The 16,413-nt window shown below is 44.8% G+C and overlaps 1 protein-coding gene and 1 long non-coding RNA gene across 6 annotated transcripts in view; one reads left to right on the forward strand and one right to left on the reverse strand.

The window, feature by feature from the left end:
- The window catches only part of CASK (calcium/calmodulin dependent serine protein kinase), a 186,486-nt gene extending 179,320 nt beyond the window's left edge, over positions 1-7,166 (reverse strand). For all 4 annotated transcript variants that reach the window (XM_041399779.1, XM_041399777.1, XM_041399778.1 and 1 more), the window contains exon 1: positions 6,903-7,166. In XM_041399779.1, the coding sequence (XP_041255713.1) occupies positions 6,903-6,961 (59 nt within the window). In that variant the 5' untranslated portion in view covers positions 6,962-7,166. The remainder of the gene's footprint in view (positions 1-6,902) is intronic.
- LOC121333447 lies at positions 6,916-13,652 on the forward strand. 2 transcript variants are annotated; one of them, XR_005952291.1, is made up of 5 exons: positions 6,916-7,046; positions 7,828-8,026; positions 8,565-8,614; positions 13,000-13,086; positions 13,521-13,652. It is a non-coding gene; the product is annotated as an uncharacterized LOC121333447 (long non-coding RNA). The 2 variants fall into 2 exon arrangements; XR_005952290.1 differs by lacking the exon at positions 6,916-7,046 and adding an exon at positions 7,468-7,519.
- The last annotated feature ends 2,761 nt before the right edge of the window (positions 13,653-16,413 follow it).

Genomic DNA, 16,413 nt, shown 5'->3' on the forward strand with positions numbered 1-16,413 from the left:
TGCTGAAAACATGTTCTAACTACTGACTTCTGAAAAAGCTAAGTCAATACAGGTAAAAGGGAGCTTAAACACCCAGTAACACAAAGGTAACTGAAATGCCATAGATTTGCTGTGCACTGCTGTTTCCAACAAGGGCAGCATTCCTTGCACAAACAGACACCTCCCAAGGAATACTGCAACCCATTCTGAATGCAGCACAAGTTTATGAAGAGAAGGTACTAAGCTGACACACAAAACACAGTTCAGTTTACAGCTATGCTGAACTCAAGGCACTCTCTTCCTGTGCTTTAGATGCCTTACCAAGGTATCCTCTTACACACTTATCTGATGTAGGCAAAGAACGATAAAAGTTTCTTGGGGTTCTTTTGGTGGGAAGAGCTGATTACAACACTATCTTAAGAGGTAAGTCTAATATTTTTATCAGGTAGGGATGATAGTTCTGGCCATGCTGATAGTCATGCTGCATATTAAAAAAAAAAAAAAGTACTCCATTCATGAGAGTTATTTTTATCAACTCCACAATTCGGCATGAAATACCTACTTATAACAACCACTCATTTCTGGAGTCATCATTCTTTAGATGACACATTTAATAAGACTACAAGTTTCTGAGAAGTGATCTTTGGAAACATCATACTGAGGTTAATAATGCTTGATTACCTTTCATAGTAGTGACATCTGTATAAAAGATTGTAAAAAAGCACAGTGTATCAGACAGAGGGCTAAGTAGGTGAGTGGCTGTTGACATAAAATGTGTCTCTCTTCTTCCCCTAAGATTTCTTTATCCTAGAGTATTTTATCTTAAGTACTATGTTTGAATTGAAATTCAGAAGATTGAATCAAGAATCACTTGGGTCCTGGAGCCTGGCCCCCATTTTTCTGAAGCTTCATACTATTTTAATAAAAAGATCAATCTCCTAACTTAGCAAATCTTCAAGTCAAGGTCACTTTTTTCATCCCACAACTTCTCACAGGCATCTGATCCAGAATCTCAGTAGTGAATTGGTCTACAATCTTCAAACTTTCAGGCTGAAATTACACAGGACTAGTCTGCTCAGATCTGCTCATTTTCGAGGCTTCCTTTTCTTGGGTGTTTAAACACAAACATATTTGCAAAGCCCCTGCACAATCTTTCTCTCCGTGTATTTTCCCAGATAAAGTTCCTCCAAACTCCCCTCTTACGCAATCCTCAACTTTCCAATCACTACAGCTCTCTTGTTCACATCACAAGAATCACAGAATCATTTATGTTGGAAAAACACCCCCAAGATCATCAGCTCCAACCTCTGACCGATCACCACCCTGTCACCTCAGCCATGGATGGCACTGCGTGCCACATCCCGTCATCTCATGAACAGCTCCAGGGATGGTGACTCCTCCACCCCCTGGGCAGCTCATTCCAATGCTTAGCAACCCCTTTCCATGAAGGAATTCTTCCTCCAGAGAGAGGTACACAAGAGTGCTGCTGGTTATCAATATTAGAAAAAGCTGTACAAATAGAGAGTAGTGATTGAAATGTTGTACTCTGCAGCCAGGTTTGTTCATTCTGTTCTGTGTTCAGCTGTTTCTCTTAAGTAGGCAGAGCCTCTTAAGCAGAAACAGGTCACTGCTACAGCTAAAATGCATAGCAGAATAACTTAGCTAAGTATATACTCTAGTAATTATACTTAAAAATAATCATCCACTATTTTCCTGAAGAAATGCACATTACGACCTCATGCTTAAATCAAGTATTTATTATAATCTGTTTCTCTTACATACTCTAACAGAGACAACAGCCAAGAATGTTTTATTAGCAGAGAGTTTCAAACAGCACTAAAAAACTCAAAAGCCAAACTAGACAAATCAGTTGCCTTGTCCCAAAGAAGTTCCCTTCCCTTCCCCCCTTTACAAACAGTGAGTTCATACTACAGTTGTTTCACATATCCATTTGATTTGTCATTAAGTACACCCATCAGTTGTTTGCATTAGTTTTACAGGAAATGCAAAGGTCTCAACAGTGTACTAGAGTAAAAGTATGTTTGAGAGTCAACAGCATTCTAATTCCTCTAAGTGAAAATGGAGGCAATAACGAAAAACAATACCACTGAAACCATCAAATAGTTTTGTTACCACAATAATTACAACTATTAAAAGTATTTTTTATACTTTTTATATTTTTAAGTATTTCTTGGACAAGGAATCCACGAGCTCTGTCATCCTTTTATTGAACACCCCCAGACTGAGGCATAAATCTAAAGCACCTCCAACTCCAGGTAAGAGCTCAGGCTGGAATTGCAACCACCACCCCTGACTTCAGTGGGCTAGAAGCCTTCAAACTTTAATGAAAAAAACCCAACCAAACAAATAAACCCTGTCCCATGACTGCATCCTCAGCTCACATCTGTGGTGTTCCAGCGGTGCTGGCAGTCTGGAAAGAGAAGGAAGAAGGGAGCAATGCCTGCTGGCTCTTGCTCTTTAACTACTCTTTACCAGATGAAGAAGAGCCCAAGCAGAAAGATTCATCCCATCACAGAGCAAAGAGGGACGAAAACAACTAAAATCCTCACACATGCAGTGCAGAAGAGGATTAGCCTTAACCAAGATTTCAGAGAATATCCTGGAAGCTCTGACAGCATTAGCACCAAACATCATGGTATCCTTGGGTACTGGAAATGCCAACAATTGCACTACTACATACCCAGTGATGGCACGCACAGCCCACAAACAGAATTAAAAAATGACAAAAATGTACAGTTTAAGTGACTTTTAATACCACAGGATGGATCAGGCTGGAAGGGACCACCGTGGGTCATCTGGTCCCACTTCCCTGCTCAAGCAGGGTCATCCCACAGCATCTGGCAAAGGATTGTGTCCAGATGTGTCTGGAATAGATCCAGCGAGGGAGACTCCACGCCTTCTCTGGACAATCAGATCCAGTGCTTAGTCACTGCACAGGGAAGGAATTCTTCCTCATGTTCAGGTGGAACTTCTGTGCATCAATGTGCCTGCTGCCTCTTGTCCCATTGCTGGGCACCATGGAGCAGAGCCGGGTCCATCCCCTGCCCGTCCCTGCAGGCACTGACACACAGGGATGGGGGCCCCTCTCTGCCCTCTCTTCTCCAGGCTGGACAGGCCCAGCTCCCTCAGCCTGTCCTCAGTGAGATGCTGCAGTCCCTCCATCATCTTTGTCACCCTCCACTGGATCACTCCAGGAGCTCCATGTTTCTCCTGTCCTGAGGAGCCCAGAACTCCAGGTGATCCTCACCAGGGTGCAGCAGAGGGACAGGATCCCCTCCTTCCAGCTGCCAGGCATGCTCTTCCTAAGGCATCCCAGGATTAATGACTTCAATTGTGACCAAAGCCCTTCTAAACACAATAAGTGACTATCATCTTTATCCCATTGTATTTACAACTTAAACATTTGGAGAAATTTAAGTCCTACTGTTAGAAAGGTCAGACGATCTTTATGGTTCTCCTCTAATGCTAACATAAACTGATATGGATCTTAAGAGCTACAGAAACGTAAAACCAGGTAATTTAAAATAAAGTCCTTGCAGAACAAGGCTCTATCATAAAAACCTTGCCTCACTCTTCTAGATTCAACACCTACTGAAGACAGGCATTCTCTCTCTGGCATAAAGAAAACTCCTGCTATGTGTATGTGGCGCTCCTATGATAGAACAGACTGCACCTTGGATGAGTAGCCAACAAGTTTCAATGTTACACCTACTACGTTTTATAAACTACTCAAAGCATTTTGAATGAAAATTCTAATAAAAAATAAACAAGTACACTTAGCACTACTATCTGCGAGCTGTCAATCAAACACATGGTCTGATCCACATAGGAACAGCTTTAAAGCTTTTAGACTGTGTACTTCTCAACCAATACACAGGGGCAATCTCTTCATAGTCACCTGGAAGCAAGTTAGAAAAAAAAATGGCACACTTGTATTTTTCATCACTATCACTTATCCTGAGTTAACACATTTCTGAAGGCTAATAAAGAAACCCTCAATTTATTTCTTTCTGAAGAATGTTTGTCAGCCAAGTTGAAGAGACTGTAACCTCAAACATAACAAGCCTGGTTAAGTAAAAATACATGACTAATGTTAGTGTCATAAATGCCACTTAAAAAAGTTCAATGAGAAATTTGGATTGTTATTCCAATTTGTATTTTCATATAGCTTTCAGCAATGGAAAGGTATACTGGAAATATATGCAAAATAAGATTTCCCCTAACATTTTTTTCTAATGAAAACATGAACTAGAATTTCTCTCTATCCCTCCTGGCCTTTCTTTCCACCCACACCCCTTAAAAATGAAAAATGCATGCTTGCAGAACTTAAACACACTAAATGTCACACAATAAACAGTTTATCATTGTCATTCCCATCAATTCATTCATATACTATTACCCTGTAATTGTTCCTCACCAAAAGCTATTATTGCTGCATTTACTCAAAGTCAGTCTTATCAGTTTATTGTATTTAGAAGTGTTTAAAGCTTATCCTAAAGATCAGAATATGCCTCAACAAATTGGACTGTCTACTGTCAGCCAAGAAAGTATCTCCTGATTTCTCTGGTAAATTGTATGAGAACTTTGCCTAAACACTCAAAACATTTTACAGGCAAAGACCTTTCTCCACACCCTTTATGAAAATACCTTTTACTACACTTAGTGACAGTGGTAACCACCTATTTAGGAAGATAAATTACACATTTTAGTATTTTATGTGTCCGAAATGCAAATGAGAGCCAGATGTGCTAGTTGCAAGAACTAAATCACTGCATCAATCAATAACAAATCCCAGGGACATGCAGACATTTAGTGTATGTTTCACTGAAAGATGTTTGGTCAGATGCATATGTAGCAATTCAAAGCAGATTTACAGCAGCTTTCCTGAAGTTTCCTATGGACAGGCAAGGAGGTACCCAGAGTCTTTAAGCTAAATAATGATGCTGAACCTCTGGTCCCTTGGAATTTACCTGCGTAGCATTGCAAAGAAACAGGAATACCACTCATAAATTGTACATGAAAGTTGTGTATTTATATTTTAAATGTTTGGGTATTTTTAGAGGATGGACTTGACACCTGTGTGGAAAAACCTGAGTAATCACAACCAGCTATCGGCCCTTCACACCACCACTGCTGGTATTTTCAGTGATACACCCTGTTTTTGCTTCAGTGTTCCTGGCATCATCCTGCTGCTGTGATTCAATATTTATCTGTTAGATCTAGTTACATCACAACACTCTCTACACTACCTAAATCTTGTGTGGAACTTCTGCAGCTAACACCTAATCCACCGGTTTTGAGCTCTCCCTTTTAAATTCTCCAGCCACAGAACAAAAAGTCAGCGGAGATGTGCAAACATCTGGCTCCCTGTGAATCGATCATGCATCCTCTGAAAGGGTGTGCGGTCATGCATAAGCACTGCACCTTCCTCCTAATGGCAATCGGGCAGGAATAAATCCGAGTGTGAACTGCAGTGGTTAGCATAAAACCACTTGTGAAAGGAATGTGCCAAAAATCGTATTCAAAACACCTTTAACAACAAGAGTTCTGCTCCTACAGAAGCGCCTCAACAGCATCAAGTTAAAGCAATCATTTACCATTTATGATGGCAAACAAGGCCCTTGGAGCTTAGTATTTTTAAAAGTTGTGTTAGGAGCAAGGTGCTAGTGTCTTGTGAAACAACACAACTGAGAGCTGAAACTTCTGCTGACAACAAAGCCACCTGCTATGTCCAAGACCAGCATTTCAGTATAATCCCGAGAAAAGATTAATTCTGGAATATTTTTAGCCCTGGCTTTGAAAGCAGACAGCACTCCATATACACTGAAAAGCATCGGGGTGGAGAGCGGGCAAGAGAATACATGCAGGAAACATTCTTTGTTTATAACCAAAACACGGTCAATTATTCTCATAAAATCCATTGTCACGAAGAAAAAACTCCAAGCACACTGAACAGTGTCACTACTAAGGCTTGCAGAGCAATCTCAGCTTTGGAATCAGACACACAGAAAATTAGGCAGTCTCAGTATCACTGTATCTTTCCTGTCCTTTTTGCAACACAGACACAACTACAGAAAATACATGAAAGACGGTGAAGAAATAAAGAATGGATTTCAAAACTGAGCAGTCACGGAAATATGGGGGCAGGGGAGAATGGAGTTCAGGTTTAATTCTTTATCACCATCTGATTTGGGGGAGTCTCTGCATATTCTTGGTGACTCTAATTGTCATTTTCATCCAGCAGCGGTAACCCGAAACAGCAGCTGGGGAACGCCAGCCACTGCCTCAACTCCCAGGTTTCACACAAGCCTCGAGCATCGGTTTAACAGCAGTTGCATAATAAGACTCAAAAGGCCAAGCACTCCTCCTGCCTTGTACATCTCCATTTCCACACGAACCGGAGTGACGGATCTGAACGAGAACCGAGCTCTACCCGAGCGCCACTACCAAGCTGGTTATTATGCAGCAAAGAAGAGGAAAACCCAACACCTGGCGCACAAATATACAGACACCCAGCGAATAGGTGGATCTACGGAGAGCTGTCTTCCCTCTCCCTTCCCCAAGAGGCAATCCTTGATGGGTGTGCCAGGAATGGGATATCGGGGGGGAGGAGGAGAAAAGGGGTGGGAAGTGGTTGCCGCTTGCTGCAGCCAGGCTGAGCGATGGCGAGGTGGTTAATCATGGTGGCTGAGGAAACATGGGGTCACTTCTCCCCCTTCCGCCTCCCGTGTGACGAGGACGGTGGGCACCGGCCGCGGGGGGGGCCCGCACCCGGCACGGACCCGCCGGCGGCGACTCAGGTGGGTCCCGGGCGGAGCATCCCCGTGCCCGGTGCGGGCGGGGGGCGCGGGGCAGCGCTCCCCCCGCCCAGCCCTGCCCTGCCCGCTCCCCGCCGCACTCACTTGCCGATCACCTCGCAGAGCTCGTACACGTCCTCGAACAGCACGTCGTCGTCGGCCATGGTCCGGGCGGGGGGGCTCAGCCCGAGAGGCGGCGGCCCCGGGGACGCCCGGCTCCCCCGCCGCTCAGCGCCCACCGCCACCACGGTAAATCCCGGCCGCTCCCAGCGCCGCCCGCCCGGGGCTCCCGCGGCCGCGCCGGGACTCCCCGCTCCTGCCGCTCCTCCTCCGCCTCCTGCCGCGGCCGCCGCCGCTCCCCGCGCGTGTCGCACCAGCGGGGCGGCGCGGGAGCCATGGAGGGGATCGGGGCGGGCGGCAGCGCCGGGTCACTCCCTCGCCGGGCGGGAGCGGGGCGCGCGTTCCCGGGCGGGCGGGAGCGCCGGGAGGGAGGATAATAGTGGGAGGGGGAAGGGCGGGGAGAGCCCAGGCGCGGGCGCTGATTCCGCTCCCGGGCGCGAGGAGGAGGCGAGGCGGCGGTCGCGACAGGCGCTCGCGATAGGCGCTCGCGGTACCGAAGGGCGGGCGGGCGGACGCGCGCGCGTGCTCCCGGTGCCGCCGCCGTCACGCAGCCCCCAACCGCCCGCTCGAGGGGTCCGGGGAGGCGCGAGGCGAAGGGAGAGGTGGGGGCTCGCGCAGGCGCGGGGCGCGGTGACGTCATGGCGCGGGGAAGGGGGGTGTGACGTCATGGCGCGGGGAGGGGGTCGCGGCGCGGGTGCTGCTCGCTGTTACCGCTCCGCGGCCCCTCTCTCCTTTATCGGCTTTATCGCCTTTATCGCCTTTATCGGCCCCATCGCCCCCGCGGCAGGCACCGGGGGGTCCCGCCGCGCGCCCGCCTTCGAACGAACCGGGCTGTGCCAGTAAAGGAGCTCTGCGCGAGCCGGGCTCGCACGGCTTTGTCCGCTGCTTTATTTTTCTCTGTGTTTTCCAGCGGGACGTCAGTGTTTTGTGCAGCACGGTCTGGAGCGCCTTTGCTGTTGGGAAAGCCGCTCGTTATCCCTGAAAGCAGCGAATTCACCCTTGGAGCGCGGCTCCCGCCGCCGCCTCACGGCGGGGAGCCGAGAGCGCCGCCGTGCCTGCCCAGCCATTGTCCCCGGGCCTAACGGCGTGCACCTGCCTGCTTTCACAAGGTTTTTGAAAATTTGGGTGGTTTTGTGGAAGATAGCAAAGCTCTCTTGAAGGATTTAGTCAGGAGCTCTTGCGGTTTACAAAAAGTGTTTGTTTCGGGCGAGGTGCGTTAGCACACGTGCAACTTCCCAAAGCTCGTTAGCAGAGGTAAATTATGGAATTGTTCCCCAGACAGAGGAAAAAAACTGTCAGAGTGGAAATATCTGATGAAATGGTTTAAAGGTTGCCTTTGGAACATAGAACTGGCAACACTACCTTGCTCCTGTCCGCAGATAAATTTAAAAGGGAAAAAAAAAATCAAGAAAAAATAGTGAAAATAATTACATCTAATTAATTATGTCCAATAATAACATCACTGCACAGTGCTGTCTTAAGGGTGAGAGACATTCCTGTGGGTCTGTGCTCCATCCCATACAAACCTTTTAAAAATATTTAAACCACCATCTGCTCTTTGGACTGCAAACAAAAAGCTGATATATTTAAACTGTTCTCTAAATTTCACACAGCTAAACGTGGGCACCCATTTTTTTCTTTTTGCAGGCCCACAAAGCTGAGTCCCACACAGGTCACTAAGAATTTTTAGAATATGGGTGAGTGTTCATTTCATGCTCTGAGCTGAAGTTGTGTGCAAAGCCATCGTGAGAAGTTAACATAAAAATAAAAAAGTGCACAAGGAAGAAAATTGGGGGTGATGGATCTCCTCCTGAGCTTTGGCTGCTGCAGCAGCATCACCTGAGGTGTTGCCTTCCTCTGGATGCTGAGTGCTTGGTGTCACACCAGGCCACGTTGCCCAAGTGTGACAGCTTAAACTGAATAAAAGTTTACCAGGCATAATAAATGGGGGCCTTTGTGCCAAAATACTGTAACAGAGCAAACCCTTTAAGAACTTCAGAGGACACCTGGGTTGGTTTTGGGAATAGGCAGCACATGAACGTGGCTTTCTGCTAAAGGACAAGATCCTGGGGCCCAGGTTGGGGATCAGTTGTGGGAAGGAAGGATGTTCCTGGGAAGGAAGTTGGAAGACATGGAACAAAAATGGGCTTTTGCTGAAGGGAGGTGATCCCTGGCATCCAGGGAATGCCAGTAGGCATCTGGCTTACTTGAGGAGTCCTGCTGCCTTCCAGGAAGGAGGGTAGTGGCTGCTTTTTTAATCTGATGGACTGAGCTTGGCATTTTTTTTCTTTGTTTATTTGTTTTTTGGGGCTTTTTTTCCCATCCTTGAGCAAAGAATGCCTTGTTGGAGCAGCCCTAGCATTCACTAGGCTCACAAGAAGCAAGGTGGATCTACCAAACCTGTCAGTTGTCCACGCTCAGTGCAGGGGGAGGGTGAATGTGGGTGCTGCCTCCCCTTTGAATTGCATGAAAAAAATCTGTCTGAAGCAGGATTTGTGCGTAGATCTGGATCATAAAGAGTTGCATGGTGAGCCAGCAAACACAGCAAGGATACCACTGCATCAGCAGTTACTGGAACAATTGAGAACTGTGCTGTAACTCTGTTTCACATTGAATGGGCTCAGGAAAATAGGAGCATTAGTCTGCCAGCAGCAGCCAGGACCCAGCAGCATGATAATCCAAGCAAAGCATTTACAGGTGTGTTTGTGAGCAGACATTCCAGCCACAAGTTCAAAAGTAGTCATCCCCTTTCATAAGCAAGCATTCTTTATTTTCACCCATGTATCCAGTGCGGATCCTTATAGATTCTGGGATTAAATTAATAATTCTGAAATATGTATTTGTGTACACACAAAAAGTGTGTAACTGTAATGTTTGACATAGGAGCAGAAGAAACTTTGCACTTGAGACCTGAAATTATTTACTGGCAAGCTAGTGGTCTGAAAATAAAGCAGTTATTTCAGAGCTGGGAGACGGACTTTTTGATCAGGAAAGAGCAAGAGAAGGACACTGAGTGTTCACATGAGGAAATGCCCCAGAGTCCTTGGTAGCCTTCCCCAAAGCACTGCCCATGTTTGAGCTGCCTGTCTGCCAGATTCTGGACAGGCTGGTTAAGGTTGTGTATGTTTAGGTTAATCAGTTTCGCATTCAAAAAATGCTAAGGAGTAGCTGAGTGTGGGCTTGGACACTGGAAAACTTATTTCTTAAAATTTTGTGGGGTTTTCATGTTTTATTCACCTGGGGTTGTTCTCAGAGTTCACACATACAGTCTGCACATACAGCGTGAACCACAGGGCAGGTAAGTTGTTCAAAAGTGGATTTTGGAACAGTAGTTATCAGTTATCCAGAGAGCTTTACGGTGTTTTCATTTAAAAGTTTGATGTAAAAGGTACATGATGATGAAGAACAAGAAATTTCAGTGGTTTGACAGTGTTCTGTTACCCCACAGATGTAGGAAGCACCAAATCCTGTTCCTCAGATTCCAATTATAACAGGAATTCCAATTATAACAGGTTCCTGGGGGCTTTGATCTGTAACCGAGGTATTAATTCCCTCCCTCTTACAAAGTTTGAGAACAAGACTGAAGATGAGTATGAGCTGTTAGTAATTTGTAAGAGAGAATATTGCAGGCCTACCAGGTTTCTGACAAACAGCCATATTATTTAGGTGGGCAAGTTTTATGAGTTGAAAACAGTTCATACTTTGAGCAGTAGAAATGTGTTTTGGTTGAAATGAAAAGAAAAAGTGTTTTGGTCACAGGCACAGACATTTTCAGTCCTTATAAAAACTGTTAGTGAAAGGAACCCTCAAAAGCCATCAGCTGACCTGGAGCAGGTCTGGATAGCTTCTTGCAAAAGTCTGTAATTAAATCAGCTCAGAATCTGCCATGTGGCAGGGTAGGCTGCAGCTGCAGAGCTCAGGTGTAGCACACAAGTTGTGCCACACTGTAATTAAGAGGCCAGGTTTCCCACGAATGCTTGTCTTAACAGGTGAGTGATGTTTGTCTGGGAAGATAATCTCCAACTGCATTTTTTCCCCCAGTGGAGTTATTTTAAGGTCCGTGACAGTGTCAGTTCTCCATTGCTCAATGAGAAGGGGACTCTCACTGCCACCTTTCCTCACTGAAGCCACCACCAGGTCTCTTTCCTGCAGCCACTTCTCTTCAAAAAGCAGTTGGAGCTTATCTCAGGGTTCTGTACCTTGCCCCGGACCAATTCTGTTGGAATTGACCGCCAGGTTCAAAAGTTCCTGGGAAAGTTAGGTGTAGTGTGAGCATGGCAAAACCTCCTTTCCTCAGGCAGCAGGCTGAGAGGTGCCTCTTTGGCATGAGCAATTTGCTTTCGCTGCCCTTGAGACATGGTGACCACATCCCCTTCCTCTGGCAGGGCTCACACTGACCCCGGGCCAGTACCCAGACAGGTCTTGGTCACTTTCCTCATCTGCAATTAGACTTTACTCATAATTAAACAGAAATTGTGGTAACACCGCTGAAGATGGGCATTAAACTCAACCAAAGCTGACCCAGTCTGATACTGTCAGAAGTATCACAAGTCACCTTTCAAAACCAACTTCCAAAGGTGAAATAGTCCCAGGTAAGAACAGCTGACAACATTAAAAGAGAGAGGAATACTTTAAAATTACACAAACCCTTATTTAATTGAATTTCTTTAGCTATTCCTTGCCATTCTGCTGATTTTCCCCTTCCTTGTGTACCGTGTAGCTGTGTCTTGATTGCATTACTGGAGGTGTTTATTTATTTCTCCCCAGCTGCAGCTTTTCCTTATTGATGAGTATGGATTAAATTAGAAGAACTGTAGAGGAAATCTCTCCAGGATGCTTTTATTGAAAATTTTTAAAATTAAAAATGTCTTAGAGGGGTTAAAACCAGGTAATAAAACCAACTGAAAATTCCAGTTATCTTTTCATCATTTGCAACCATATGCTATATTCATGCACCTATTTAGAGAAAAATAATTAAAAATCACATTATAAAGACAATATCAAAATGCTAAGTACTAGCACAAAAAACTGAAAACTAGTTACTTACCTTTTTATTTTCCTTTCAAGTCTTTCCTTCTTTCTTGCATTTCTCACTCTCATTAAGCTCTTTTGACTGGACAGGTGCCACCCTAATAGAAACTCCAGAAGGGCCCCACAAAGCAGAGCAAATGCCCAGAGGAGCTTTGGTGTAGATAAATGGCAGGGAATACTTCCTTGAGAGGAAATCCTCAGCTACACCATCCCTGCTGGATGCTGGGCTTGGCACTAATGGTTGCAGCTCTGGAAAGATCCCTCAGACTCAGCCAGGCAGTTTTCTGAAACCACTGCTGTGGGGTGCATTGACAGTCAAAAAAAAGCCAAGGCAGTATTGGGTGTGTCAGGAGAGGCATGAAAACAAGGCAGAAAGTGTCATTTTGCCTCCACATAAAACTCTGGTGCACCCACAGCTGGAGGGCTGGGATGTTTTAGACCTTCCCATCTCCAGGAAGATGGCAAACGAGTTTGCCAGGGAACAGAGAGAAAATGGCAACAAAACCAACCCAGGGATGAGCCAGCTGCCTTGCAAGGAGAGGGAAAAAGGCTGGGATTTGTCACTTTGCAGAGAAGACACCTGAGGTGAGGTAAGGTATACTTGAGGTTTACAAAAGCATGAAGGTGAAAACAAAGCTGTAGTTCAAACCCTGCGCTACTGATCCATAAAGCAAGTAGGAAGGTAATTTAAGACAGAGCCTACTTTCAAAAAAATATTATACACACACACACTGGCTAGCAAACTTTTTGAGAACTTGCTGCCACAGGAAGCTGTGGACACCAGTAATATCAGGAGGTTCAAAAAGGAATGAAAGCATTTCAGGAATGACACATCATTAAAAAAACCCCTGGATGGAACAGGCAGGGCTGTGCCATGGGGCAGGCCTGCTACAACAACAGCAGGTACTGGGGAAAGGAAGGGTTGCAGGAAAGTTACCAGGCTTTCATGCACTTCCAAAGCTATCTCCTACTGCCACTGCTCTGTTTCCATTTTTAAAGGTGTAAATTCAGTTTTCACTACAAATTATACAGTCAGTTTCTCCACATTCAGGTGAATCCCCAGAGTCAGCACACCTGGAATTCAAATAATCTCCTTACCCAGGAAGGCCACATTACTGATCTCAGTCTTCCCTCTCAGGTAAGGTGGGCTAGGTGAACCCATTAGGGTGTTTCTTGTGTTCTCAGCCTCTTAGTTTTATTCTGTGTTCCATTTTTCTTTCCAAAATACGTGCTCTATTTTGTCCCCATTCTGCCACCAATTTATTTTCCAAACCCTCTTTATGAGGTTTAAAATACCTAATTTTTCTTACTGCATTTCCTAGATCACTGTTAATGTGCACTAATGCAATACAAAAGCTGACAAGGTTTATAGTTGAAGGCTTCTAAGACACAGCTATGGCTTTACCACTTATCCTATAGCCTCAGGGTAAGCTAAGCTTGCCACATTTTATAACTTTAGAAGAGAATACTAATTCTGTAAGTAGTTGTTTACTAAGTATTTCATCTGCCTCTTTGTCATCCAGTTTTTTTCTTTTTCTCCTGGTGTTCTCAGCCTCCTTTTTTTTTTTTCAGATGAGGAATATCTTCACAGAAGAGTGAACACCCTCTGCTTCACCATTTAGTTACTTTCCCCTTCCTTCTCCCTCTTATGCCTTCCCCTTCTGGAGTATTATGCTGGGGCTACATGATTATTCACACCCAAACTTCAAGGTTGTTTTATACTTCATGAGTAAAACCACCTGCAATGGAAAGAGTTGGTATTGATTTCCTGACTCAGACTGGCCAAGTTGCCATTGAGAAAATTCTTGTAAACTTTTTACCTGCAGGAATCCAAGCCATAGATGGTTTGCAGCAGATCTTTGAAATTTAGCAGGAGAAAAACTCCTGGAGGGCAAAGGTGTAAGGTTTTCCATGTCCCATGAAATTCTATTCATGTGTGTCAAAGGGAAAAACTGGGAGAAAAATGTCCTTTTTTCCTCTGGCTTATGTTGGCAGCAGCACCCTGACAACCATCCAAGGGGACTGGCCATGGGCATCCTCATCCCTGGCAGTGTCCACAGCATTCACATTGTGCTGGGAGCCTGACACTTTGGCTGCAGCTGAAAAGCTGTTGTGAGACTGAAGTTTGGAGACAGCAGAGAGAGAAAAAGACTGCCACACTTTATAACAGCTCTCTCTGAACCCAATACACAGCTTCTCTCTGATTGTTCCCTTTATGGGCTCTCCCTTATTTTGAAGAAATTCCAGCCATTCTCCCTTGATGATCACCTGTGCACTGCACATGGTCCAAATCTCAGCAGAGACTTCTGTGAGTAGCTTGGGGCCTTTTCATTTGGAAGGAGAAAATGCTTCCACAAAGGCAAATTTTTTCCTTGGGAAAAGGCACTTGTGTCTAAGTATGAGCCTATTTTTGTGATTGCTGCCCTATTTGCTCTCACTGTTGGAATGTCAGTGGAGAATATAACAGAAGGTGGGAAGAAGTGGTAGGTGAGCAAATTGTTATTTATGTTGTAGTAAAGTGTGGTCCTCAGTGATGCTTTGCCTGGTGTTTTTACATCAGGCCAATATGCTCAGCTTCATGTTTTTCTGGCCATCAGTGCTCATTTGGAGACAAGACTTGCCCTTGATTTTCTCTCAGCTACAGGTGTACAGCATCATCAAACACATCTCTCTGCTCCTTCACTAATGTAAAATATGTTATCTTAGAAGCAGAGGAAAACCAAGGGTCATGGAAATATGTAAACACTTTCTAAAGAGCTGCAAATACCTGTTCTAACCTCATGTTATGCATGATGGCTCCTAATCAGAAGCTCTGTCTGATGCTGGTGATGTCCTTAGCACAAGGAATACAAAAGAATCTAGCAGAACTAAGTTCTCAGGATTATATTTTTACAGTAACTTAAGAAGGACAAATCTCTAAGAATAATTAATTTTTCTGTGAGGAAAATGGCCAGAAGTAACACGTGTTGCTGACAGTCCACCCAAACCTCTGTCCTGTAAGAGGCACAGGGACAGAGAAACTTCTCTGCGGCCAGCCCAGAGCAGAAATGCACACTGGTGCCCTTCCCATGCTGTCACCCTCAGATCCCTCAGACTCCCTTGCTGTTTGAGTCCTCTCTGTGGATTTTCCAGTGCCATGGTGTCCATTTTGTGCTCCACACCCACAGACTTCAGCTGTGCCTGTGCTCAGTCATTACAGATGTCAATATAGGGCCCCTCTTAGACTGGAAGCTTGAGTTCAGTCATAATAATTGATTATTTCAAAGGGCCAGACAGGGCCAAGTGTTTTCTCCTTTCAGAAGACAGGAGATGTTGTCTAAAAATCTTTTAAGTACTTATTTGCAGTAATTGTCAGATCAGGGGGTAAATCCTACCATAAGTGGAAAAGCTGTGACTCATAGTACTAAGAGGTTTACATGGGGTTGTGTTGTCCTTCCTTTGGTGCCTTTGGTAGGAAGTGTGAAGACAATCAGAGAGCAGATGTGGCCCAGAGTAGCTGTACCTATCCAGAATCATGTCAGCTCAAGGATGTGAAGGGCACGAAGACCAGGAATGAATTATGAACAGGGAAAGGCACTTGGTTTGCCTCTGCTGTGCAGATACAGCCAGTGCCCAGCTGGTCAGGTAAACCAAGATTTAGACAAGCAGTGGTCAATTCTGTTTTCTCATCTCATGTAGGTTTCTAACAAAGAATCATTTACAAATCATCTCATTAACTTTAGGCATCAATCTTAGTCTCTTAGTCTTAAATTAACTTTAGGTTTCCATCTGAGCTAATTGTCTGGGCTTCCTTTACAGACAGTCAACAGATAGAGACATTTCTGAGGCACGATCACTCTGGATATGCTGGGGAGGCAGTAAGGAGCTCCAGCAAGTTTCCCTTAAAAAAATAGAGATTTTTTTTCCTTTGATCTTTCAAAGCGGGATGGTTTAATCTCTTCTGTTAATATAGTAATAGAAGCCCTAAAAGAAAAGGAGAAGATTACTAGCTTTTAAAAAAGTAATGAGAAAGGTATTTTTTTCCTTGTCTGGCTTTCACAGAAATGAAAAAATGTCTCCTCAATATTTCCGTGTTCGGGAACCAGCAGGCACCACGGAGTTTGATAGGGATCTGTCTGACTTGGAGTGTGAGCTCCTAACAAGAGCAGTGCAATTTGTAGCTCGTATTTAACAACTGGTTCAAGCCAGAACCTCTTGAAGACAAAGTTCTCAGCAACTTCCCTCTGCTTCCTGAAATTAAACATTAACATAATAAGGAAGTTCAGTTGCTAACTTAATCTAACTTAATGAACAAGCACATGTTCAATTAGTCTGAGGTGCTCTGCGCTGATTCATGGGGTTGGAAATATCTCCCAGAGTATCAATACTCCTGCTGTCAGATGGCTGCAGCTCTGTTAGCTCCACTTGTGCCACGTCCTGAAATGAGTTCATCTCAACCTGCTGTGGCTCTTGGCTGTCATAAATT

This window comes from Onychostruthus taczanowskii, unplaced genomic scaffold (genome assembly GCF_017590055.1).
Source record: "Onychostruthus taczanowskii isolate IOZ18803 unplaced genomic scaffold, ASM1759005v1 scaffold17, whole genome shotgun sequence".
Lineage (NCBI taxonomy): Eukaryota > Metazoa > Chordata > Aves > Passeriformes > Passeridae > Onychostruthus > Onychostruthus taczanowskii.